This window comes from Entamoeba invadens, assembly GCF_000330505.1.
Source record: "Entamoeba invadens IP1 unplaced genomic scaffold scaff_1105074726711, whole genome shotgun sequence".
Taxonomy (NCBI): Eukaryota; Evosea; order Mastigamoebida; family Endamoebidae; genus Entamoeba; species Entamoeba invadens.
In genome coordinates, this window is record NW_004443648.1 from 455,674 (window position 1) to 465,810 (window position 10,137).

Below are 10,137 nucleotides of genomic sequence, written 5' to 3' on the forward strand. Positions count from 1 at the left end.
ATACCATATATATGTGCTGTTGTATTTCCACACCCATTCCCTTTCAAATCCAAAGATGTGTGTCATAGAAAGTGATTCATGGTTTCCTCTCAACAAGACAACTCTATTCATTATTACATTTGTGTTACACTATTATAAAATATTTGATTTAAATAGAAACAAACTTGTCAGGTTCATTGATCTTCATACAAATTAATGTTATCATCGTCTCAACAGAGTATTTTCCTCTGTCCACATAATCACCAAGAAAGACTTTCACATGGTCAATCTCTTTCCATTGGTCATCATTCAATATGTTCAGAAAATTGAAGTAATTCCCATGAATGTCTCCAAACACTAAAACTTTTTCATTCAACTCGACCATGTTCGGCTCTTTTTTTAATAATTGCACGGCTTCAGTGATAATGGTGGAAACTGTTGATTTGTCTACTGAACCGCCATGTGTGTAATGCTCTTCTAGGAGATCTAAGTCGTATCTCCCGTTTTTGTAAAACTGGTCACGATTTATAAACATACTCTGTGTTGTGGTTATTGAGTTTGTAACAACATAAAAGCATTCATAACAACATGAACACCCCCTAAACAAAAAAGTTGTCATCTAAAAACAAATTCTATAGTATTAGTATATTAATTCATATTTAAACAATTATTATTTCATAAACTCGAATTAAATTATTAATATAACTTTAAAAAGGGGTAGTTAATAAGAATAGAATGTTTTTTTTTGTTATTTAACAATTTCTGAAAATTTTTATTAAAAAAATTGTTATAACAAACTATTTTATACTATTATGATATTATAATTTTAATTAAAATAAATAAATAAATAAAAATGTGTAGATATTTCAATAAAAAAACTATTCAATTTTATTTTATTGATACAGTAAAACTCCCCAAGAGCGGTACTTCTGAAGAGCGGGCATTTTTTAGACTGAAACTATAAATAGAGTTCTCTATTGAGCTGTAATTAAGGTTTGATTGGCTAAAAATGCCCGTTCTTGAGAGAACAAAATTACAACACCCTCCAGCTTATGGGAGGTTTTACTGTATAAGTTATATAAATTATAACACATTTTAAACATTATTAGATAATTCGTTAACTCATGACGGGTATTATTATAATAAATATCAATAAGTGTTAAACTATATTAATTTTAAACTTTATAACTTTATTACCAAATAACTTTAAAATTCAATGGCACGAAACCAAGAGAAGGCTCAATCGATGCTGAACCGATGGAAGTTGATGCAGTCAGGCACATTTGTTGACAATCGCCAGACAAAGCCCAAAGCCCCGAACATGTGCAAAACACTACAAGAAGCAAAGTTTTGGCGGCAGATGGTTGTTAAAGACATGACACAAAAAATTGGAGAAATCCAAAACGCGGGGATTGGCGAGAACACTGTCCGTTCGAAAAACATCGAAATAAACAAATTGAATAAAGAACGTTGTGCCTATGAAAGAAAGATTATTGAATTGGGTGGTGTTGTTGCATCAAAAAAGGATGAACGCTTCGAAGAGCGCTTTATGTATTTCGGCGCTGCAAAACTCCTTCCCGAAGCAAAGTCAGAAAACTCAAATTTAAAAGAGAAAACGCAACTTAAAGAAGACTTAAAGTTGCTTGGTGAGGAGTATTATGGGATGGACGAGTATGAGACACAAGAACTTCTCGAAGAAGAAAGACGCGAAGAAGGAAACTTGAAGAAAAAAATGAACGCGTCTTATATGGAAATTGAGTGATTTGTATGTTAGTTTAATTTACTTTGTCGTTGCGCATGTGTGACATATACAAACAAATCAATTTAATATGTTTCTCAAGAACAAACAGAAATCGGCCGGACTTTCGTATGACGACAACGAAATAAGACAGTTTCGAATTCGCATGTTTGGTGGGAATAAAGTAACACATTGTTCTAAGGAATCAAACGGCTGTTTGTGAGTTTTTAATTTAATTAATCCAACGTTCTTCGTAAAAAGCAAACTGCAATTGTTGAATGGAGTAACGTGAAAAACAATTGTCCAAATGAGTTGCTGTATCTGTTGTTCATGATTATCTATTCGTCATTTGAGATATCGAATTTAAAAAACAAACATTGGTCAAGTGGAGAATCGGTATTGAAAAGTCAATTGTCGCCCTCGATTTATGCACAAACAACGCAAGGGTCTGAAAAACATTTTTGCTCACCTCGTCATCAAACGGTTGTGTCGACTCCACTACTTTAACGACATCCCTTGTGGTAATAAACACGTCGTCATCATCCAGAACCTCAATGTAATTGAGAAGCCCAACTAAAAATAAAATGTACCGCTTTGGTTTGTTTTTCCGAATAAGTGAAACTGCGGTTTGGACATAAGTCTTCAGCGAAAATTCAGCAAACGCCCCAAGTTGCCCAAAAGAAACTTTTTCGTTGACCAGAAGCGCCGAAATGAGTGCGAACCTCGTTGGGTGAGTTAGCCCCCATGAAATAGCAAATAGATGAACAAACAAATCGACACCACCAACCCATTCAATGGGAAAGCTGTGTACAAAATACGTTGTGCTTCCTATCGCCGCCAACAACTTGATAACATGAATTTGCTCCTCTTCAGCCATCGCATTGATTACAATTGGATCCAAATTTCTCTGTTTCACAAATTGTTCAAAGACGAAGTAAAGAGACGGAAGTTGTTCATCTATTAGATCGTGCAAAACATCATTAAACACTTGCACTTGGTCAATAAAAGGCAAACTCAACACCGCTGCAAAGCACATTGGGCTCAACATTTTGCACATCGCTTTTCGGATCAATTTTTGAAGGAAACGATTGTCTTTCACGGTCTATTGAGTCAGATTATTTCAAATTTACACAATACAATAAAAGTAAAGGAACAACAAACAAGAGAGATGTTGAGAAGTACCATATCGAGTTTCGACGCTTGCACAAACTGGAGGATCTTTGCGTTCAAACAACATCTTTCAATCAGTTTTGTTGTTTTGGCCAAAATGCACTTGCACTCCAAGGCTTTGTTAAGCACCAAAATTATGATTTCAAGCTCTGCGTCTGTCGCGTACATCGACCGATATAACACGAATGAATCCAAAAAGGTGATAACACCAAACAACACAACTGGTGTTAAATTTTGGCACCTCGCAATATTTGCCATGACTGTCTCACCCAAATTATTGTCTGTTTGTTTGTAGTCTCTTGTCACCATCGCCGCAGACACAACAAAATACCAAAACGGCGAACTGTCAAACAGAACTTGGAGATCTTGGATATTCACATCTCGAACAAGTGGGCTTATGTTCTCCACAAATGGGTCGAACGCGTTTGTCGCCAACAGTTCGGAAAAAATCGTTTGGTTCAGGTGTGTGATTCCAACAAACAAAAGTGGAAGAAATTCTCTTTTGAGCCGTTCATCAAAAACACCCATGACGCCGTTTTTATCTCTTTTCGCAAATTTCTGCAATGCCCCGAGAAAGTTGAGGAGGTCGTTCAAGTCGCCGAAGTTAAGTGTGTTGATGGACCTCACCAAATTGATACAAAATTTTTCGAGGTGTTCAAAAAAGAGCGCCGTGAAGTAACTCGTCGGAACAAATAAACACACAAACGTGTTCGACAGCGAAATTGCAAGCGAGTCGTTTAAGTCAAACAGTTTGTTCAACTCGGCGAAGGCAAAATTTAAAAACGAATCTTTCATGGTCTTACTCTCAAACTCAAATGCGGATACCCCCTGAATCACATCAACAGTACCATTTCTTGTCGGCCCATACACCAAAAACTTGTCGAGTGCGTTGAAGAAGTCTGTTGAAAATAGTTTTATAGAAATTTCATTTGGAAGTGGTTTTTCGTTCGGGATTGGCCCCTCAGTCATTGTTACAATCAAAAACGCGGATTTAAAGAGGGAAACAACCGCGTTGATTTCAAATTCTTCAATCTGTGAGAGTGAAAACGCCTTTGATTTTTGTACCAAATACTCTGATGCGATAAAAAGTGCCTTTTGAGCAATTGGTTTGATGCGTATTTTGTGGTTAAACCTGAGAGGGGTGTCAGACGACTGTAATTCCTTTTTGTCAAAGAAACAACAAATTTTAATACTAAAAATAACCAAAAATGGCTTTGACTTCAAAAAAATCAAAGTAACGTCATGAACAAACGATAAAAATGTTGATGAGACACTTCACTTCAAAAAGTGTGAACTGCTCAAGCATCAAAGAAATTTGGTGGAACATGAATTCGGGCGACACTCTTACGAGTAATTCTTGGACTAACACCGCCATTTTATTCATGATTGGAAGTGATTGAGTATTTATTGGCATTGATGCAAAGCAGTACAACACAACGTCGTCGTCGAAGAAAACCCGTTGCTCGACCAGAGCTGTCAATTTGTTCAATATATTAACCGCGTCGACTTCTGTATTTGCGTGTTGTAATTGTCCACAAGTGTCTTTGAAAAGTATAACATACGAGTTGTAGTCCATTCGTTTGAATACTAATTGGAGTTTTTAAAATTTGGTTGTTTTGTTCCTCATAAGAATTCCCTCTTTTGTTAAATCGTTCCGAAACAACAATCTTCCATAATCTCCGTTTTTTGAGGATTTGAAAGTTCAATTTCAAAAGTCAAAATTTTGTAATAATTTTTTAATATTTTTTTTCAATTTTTTAATTTTTCATTTTTAATGATTTTTTGATATTTTTGTAATTATTTCATTTTTGGTTCTTTTTACTATAATCAGTAGCTTCAATAATTATTCTAATTCTATTTTTTTGCAAAACATAATACTTTTTGTATTATAATTATTAACATTTTTATTATAATTAAATAAGAAAAAAACACAAAACTTGAAGCGACAATTTTGGATAAATCATTCAAATTAAATGCAAAGAACTTTAAGATCTTTAAAAAGAGTAAAACAATGTCTAGTTTGTTTTTCATATTTTATAACCCTTTCTTACATTATTTTCTGATAAAAAGGCTCTTCCAAGCGAATACGTTACAAGGAATGGAAATGCACATTTCCGGGATGTACGGAAGGTCCGAAAACGAAATACAACGTTTGTTTTTTTCAGATACAAAATCAAAAATGTTATTCAAATGTTATTCACACCAAGGCGGTTTCTCACGTCTGGGACGCCCACTTGAAGTTTTTATATGCAGACCTTCAAGGCACTGCATACAAAAACCTTCCCGAGCAAAAACGAAAAGAAGCGAAAAAGGCATGTATGTCGTATATAGCATTTGTCACAGACACGGTCAACCAACGAAAACGAAAACCATACAAAACGGGCAAACGGTCGAATGACACGGATGACGAATGCGAATCCACGTCACCGCCCAAAGTCGATAGTTTGACACCCGACAATCTCCAATATACAGAAAAATGTTATTTGCCCGCCGAAAATGTTATTCCATCGCAAATGTCCCAACCGGTTGTCGCCGTGTGTCGGGACGATTTTTTGACGATTCAAAAAGTGAATGCAAACATCAAACGGTTATGTGTAGCTGGGACGATGATGAGTGAAGGGGGCTATTTACAACGGAGTGATGAACGGTATAAAACGGAGATTGTGCGAATTCAAAGTGCTTTAGAAAACATTAGAAAAATTGTTGGGTATTCCTATTATTATAAGACTGACCTTTCGACCCAAAAATACGGGTTTTTGGCGCAAAATTTACAAGAGATTTACCCTGAAGCAGTCAAAGTTCTTCCTGATGGAATTTTAAGTGTTGATATGGTAGCTTTACTTCCTTATATTATAACGTCAATGAAAGAAATTTACACGGAATTTCAACATCTCCATAAGATTGATGACGTGGCAGAGGAGATTAAGAAAGTCATAGAAAGCGTTTTGTACACCGAAACGAATGAAAATGCGTTGACTGGTCTTGGCCCACAAAATGTCGTCTGGTACATTGCTATCTTTTTTACTTTACTTTCGTTATTGGAAGTGGGAATCTTCCCGAATTATGGGATGGTATGGGTGTGGACGATAATTACCAGTTTCCTTTGTTGGCTTTCTTATTGGAGATGTGATTGGAAAGATGATGTCACACAGTGGTGTAAAGATCGTGTCTGGAATCATTTGAAAACAATTTCAAATAACATTTTGAAGAACACAGAAAAGAGTTCTTCACTTCCAACATCAACTGAGACCCCCAATGAACAAATGTTTTTTGAAATTGTTATTCACGTTGTTATTCGGTGGTGTGTGATTTTCACTGTTGGGATTGTCTCATGCGCTTTGACGTTTTTGATGGGAGCCACGTTACAGATCTATTTGAGTCTCTTTTTAGCAGCAAGTATTTTGGTGATATGTCTTGCTTTGATGTTTAAGCGAACTCGAAAGTTGTTCCTCTATCTCATTCTCTTTGTATTTTTATCGGGGGCTTTGACTTTGCTTACTCTTGTATTAGTCCAACGTTTGTTTTACTATATTTATAATTCACTATATATATATTAATATTTATATTAATAATATTGATAATAATATATAGTTAGAATATAAAACTATTGAAACTATAATGAATCTTATATGTTAATACATAGCATCTTATTCATGTGTGTTATCAAGTCGTAGTGTGACACCATCAAAACCATACATTTTTGTGATAGAACAACCTCCTTGGAATTGTATGAGTCCATCTCTTCACACAAACGAGTCTTCACTCTTTATGGATTACCGGCAACCATATGCTTTAAGAGCTGATCACTTCAATGGAAAAATCGCCAGTGTGAAACTGCAATGTAAAAATGGGGTGTCTTTCGAGTGTGGAAATGTCTTATTGGAGCCATAATACCTCTTGTTATCAAATATCAAAGAATTGTTGTGTATTGTTGTGTTTCTAGGGTTGTACCAAACCAAATCGAAAATTTAACTATATTTATACAATTTGTTTTTACTGTTTATAAAATGAACTATAATAAACTATATAACATGATACAATAATAATTGTGTACAAAATCACTCCTTTATGCTGTTAAACAGATATGTGAGTTGCTGTGCGCGTGTCTTGGTAGCGTTTCCCTTGAAGGCGGTTGAAAAGAGTGCAGTTCTTTCCGCGTTGATTACTTTTCTCAAGATGAATTCTCTTGTTTCTTGATTGTGTGGGTAATAATTTGTTGTCATGAAAGGTGGGAATGGCGATACAGATGATTTGCAAGAGATGTTAATTGTATAGCCGTCATTATCTTCGCCGTTTGTGTTCGGGTCGATAATGACAAAGACGTCTATTGAGTTATTTTATTGTTCAATATATATAGTTATATATATTATAACTATACAATAATACAGATTAATTAATAATAATATATATCAAAGTTATAGATTAGGTTCATTTAAATTAGATAATAATAGTATAATAATAATTATTAATAGTAAGTACACGTTAAGAATAACAAACGATTGAATTGTGAAGTCATAAGTGTTGGATTGAACTGTTCAATAGTGTCGTTGTGCTCTTTAAAGATAAAAACGACGATATCATTTCCGATATGTCTCTTCTTTTCAACACGTTGTAAATCATTTGGTTGTTCTGGTAATAAAGTAGAGACGTGGAACATGATCTCATATTCACAAAAAGTCGTGTAATAACTATATAACCCAGTGGATTGACTTTTCACGTCTAATCCACCACGGTACTTCGTGAAATTTTTCAACTCCGTTTTCGTCGCAATCAAATCCAAAAATTTGTAAAAGGCTGGCGATGCTGTTGTGTTCCCAAACATTTCGTTCTCTGTCGTTTGACCCGCTTTCCTATACAAAACTCCAAATTTGTAATGGGTCACCGCACTCATCGCTTCAATGCGAGAGATCTCATCTTCAAACTTCTTTTTTTGACTCCCAACTTTAAAGAACCGTCCTTTTGAGATATCGGGAAACACCTCAGAGTAGTCTTTAATCTTTGTCACTTCATTTGGTATAAAACATCGCAAGAACCCACGCTTCGAACAGACAAAAGCTCTTCTGAAGTTATCGTGTTTACATGGGACGGTACTTACCGATACCGGATCTTTCGAATCGGCCAAGACGTAGTGTTCTGCTTCGGCTTGTTGTGAATAGATGATTAAATATAGTTCATTAATAGTTAGTTAATAATTAAATGGATTTAATTAATAATTATAAATTAATAATTAAAAAAGAACAAACGATTGTTTTGTATATACTTTCCAAAGAACAAATAGTCTGCAGTGACATCTACAAAGTAATAATCATTCAGTTCAGTATTTTGAGTTTCTGCATTCTCGCCAATTTCAATACAATACCCATCTTTAATAGAAGTGGTGTCGACTAAACACTTTTTCTCCCATCCAAGTGGATAGTTCATAGTCCACTTTTCAATAGGAACAACAGGTGAACTCCATTCATCATAAAGTAATTGTTGCGAAACCATTTGGTCGATAAGAGAAAAGTACTCTTCTCGACATTTGACGTCTCTTTTGTTCAGCATAGGTAAAGGGGGTTTAATAGGGATGATCGCCTTTTCCGACTTTCCGTCGAATTTCAGAAAAGGGTTAATAGCGGTGTCTACCCTGACACTCATCGTCTTCTTAAACATTTCCGGCTCACTGATTTGAATTTCGTCTTCCTTCTTCTTGAACAAATTGAAAAATCCTTTGTGTTTCTTCTTTTTTGAAGAAGAAGAGGGGACGTCTGAAAGTCTTCCGAACGTGTTACCAAGTGACAACCGTCTTGGGGTCATGGTTGACTTCTTTGGTGTTGTCGTGTCATCAGCCAATGAACTCAGACCAAATGGGTTTTTTGTCTTTTCTGTTTGTAAGACTAAATTGATGTCGTCGATTGATTCTTTTCGTTGTAACATGTTACGCGATGGTCTTCGTATATGTGAATCTATTATAGTCGATTTGGGTGGTGGTGGTGCGTTTGGTTTTATTGAAGTCCGTTTTGGATCGACTGGGTTCGGTGGTGGAGGGGGTGGTGTTATTTTGCTCATCGTCTATTGTTATTTGTAGTTGAAGTCTTTTAATCAGTGTTGTTGTATTAGAAGTATTAATAGTTTGAGTATAGTTTGTATTAATATGTGATCATATTTTCTTATTTTAGAATAACAATTTACTTAATTTTATAACACTGAAATCAAACTGAAATGTAAATTGTTTTTGGGTTTTTTACAAAAATAATCAAAAATCTTTTAAAAATTATTGTTTTTGTTTTGAAATTGAATAAATTTGAACACAAAAATAAATAAATCAAAAAATTTATTACTAATGAGAAAAAAATGTGAGTTTTGAAAAATTATCGTCACTGATAAAATATTTTTTTTTATTTGTGGTGATTTTTTTAATATAAATAATATAGTATTATTATAGTATCATTTTTATAAAAACAAAATTTAGAAATATTAAAATTTATGCCGGAAAACAAAAAAAACAAATTTTTGAAGAGTATTTAATATTTTATATTACAATTAACATTATAAACTTTTCAAATGAATAAACAATATTATTGTGATATTAATAACAAAAATAAAGTAAAAACTGGTATTATATTATATATATAATATAATATATTATACAAAAAAATACTCTTAATATTTTTAAACATAATTCAAATGGTACAAAAAATAGAAATTAACTACTTGATTTTAAAATTATAATTTTTTTTATTAAATATTGTAATAAAACTTTCGTGTTCGAAAAATATCGTAAAAAATTGTAATTTATCTACTAAATCAGGTTATTTAGAAAATTTTTTTAATTTCTAATTTTTCTTTTTTTTTAATTGAAAAAAAAGGTATTTCAAGTTCCGATATCAAAAATATTATTGATTATGATGAACTTTATAAAAACATAAAAATAATAAGATATAGAAAGTGTTATTACAATATATTATATTATATTAGTAAATTTATAGTTATGAAAAATTAATGTAATATTAATTAAAATATAGTAAATTAGTTGAATTTTTTGTGTTCAGATTACTTTCCACAATGTAACAAAAACTTTTTGTACACACTTTTAGGTTGAAGTTCAACTCGGGACTGTCCTTTCCCACCCGTTTATCAAAATAAAATATTTGCCGCGAGTGTTTTTTGAAGGGAGTCCACTTTTCAGCCACTGTTTGTGCGTCCCCATGTCGCCCACTTTCCTTGTCCGTACTGTGTGGACGCGGATGTGGTTCCCCCCCGCTTGCAAG

At 33.7% G+C, this 10,137-nt stretch overlaps 6 protein-coding genes across 6 annotated transcripts; 2 read left to right on the forward strand and 4 right to left on the reverse strand.

The window, feature by feature from the left end:
• On the reverse strand, positions 1-598 carry EIN_055090 (Ser/Thr phosphatase family protein; the record flags this gene model as incomplete). The annotated part of the gene is made up of 2 exons (XM_004259927.1): positions 1-103; positions 165-598. Coding segments are annotated over 2 exons (537 nt in total), but the record flags the coding sequence as incomplete, so codon positions are not given.
• A 597-nt stretch (positions 599-1,195) lies between these two features.
• On the forward strand, positions 1,196-1,741 carry EIN_055100 (pre-mRNA-splicing factor ISY1, putative; the record flags this gene model as incomplete). The annotated part of the gene is made up of 1 exon (XM_004259928.1): positions 1,196-1,741. The coding sequence occupies one exon, from the start codon at positions 1,196-1,198 to the stop codon at positions 1,739-1,741; it is 546 nt and encodes a 181-aa protein (XP_004259976.1).
• Positions 1,742-1,798: 57 nt separating this feature from the next.
• Positions 1,799-2,774, reverse strand: EIN_055110 (hypothetical protein; the record flags this gene model as incomplete). Its single annotated transcript, XM_004259929.1, has 3 exons — positions 1,799-1,930; positions 1,984-2,055; positions 2,094-2,774. The coding sequence occupies 3 exons, from the start codon at positions 2,772-2,774 to the stop codon at positions 1,799-1,801; spliced, it is 885 nt and encodes a 294-aa protein (XP_004259977.1).
• Positions 2,775-2,827: 53 nt separating this feature from the next.
• Positions 2,828-4,463, reverse strand: EIN_055120 (hypothetical protein; the record flags this gene model as incomplete). The annotated part of the gene is made up of 2 exons (XM_004259930.1): positions 2,828-4,048; positions 4,140-4,463. 2 exons carry the CDS (start codon positions 4,461-4,463, stop codon positions 2,828-2,830), a joined length of 1,545 nt encoding a protein of 514 aa, XP_004259978.1.
• A 435-nt stretch (positions 4,464-4,898) lies between these two features.
• On the forward strand, positions 4,899-6,778 carry EIN_055130 (hypothetical protein; the record flags this gene model as incomplete). The annotated part of the gene is made up of 4 exons (XM_004259931.1): positions 4,899-4,905; positions 4,958-5,037; positions 5,095-6,403; positions 6,531-6,778. 4 exons carry the CDS (start codon positions 4,899-4,901, stop codon positions 6,776-6,778), a joined length of 1,644 nt encoding a protein of 547 aa, XP_004259979.1.
• Positions 6,779-6,945: 167 nt separating this feature from the next.
• Positions 6,946-8,935, reverse strand: EIN_055140 (rap GTPase-activating protein, putative; the record flags this gene model as incomplete). Its single annotated transcript, XM_004259932.1, has 3 exons — positions 6,946-7,211; positions 7,385-8,029; positions 8,131-8,935. The coding sequence occupies 3 exons, from the start codon at positions 8,933-8,935 to the stop codon at positions 6,946-6,948; spliced, it is 1,716 nt and encodes a 571-aa protein (XP_004259980.1).
• Positions 8,936-10,137: the final 1,202 nt, after the last annotated feature.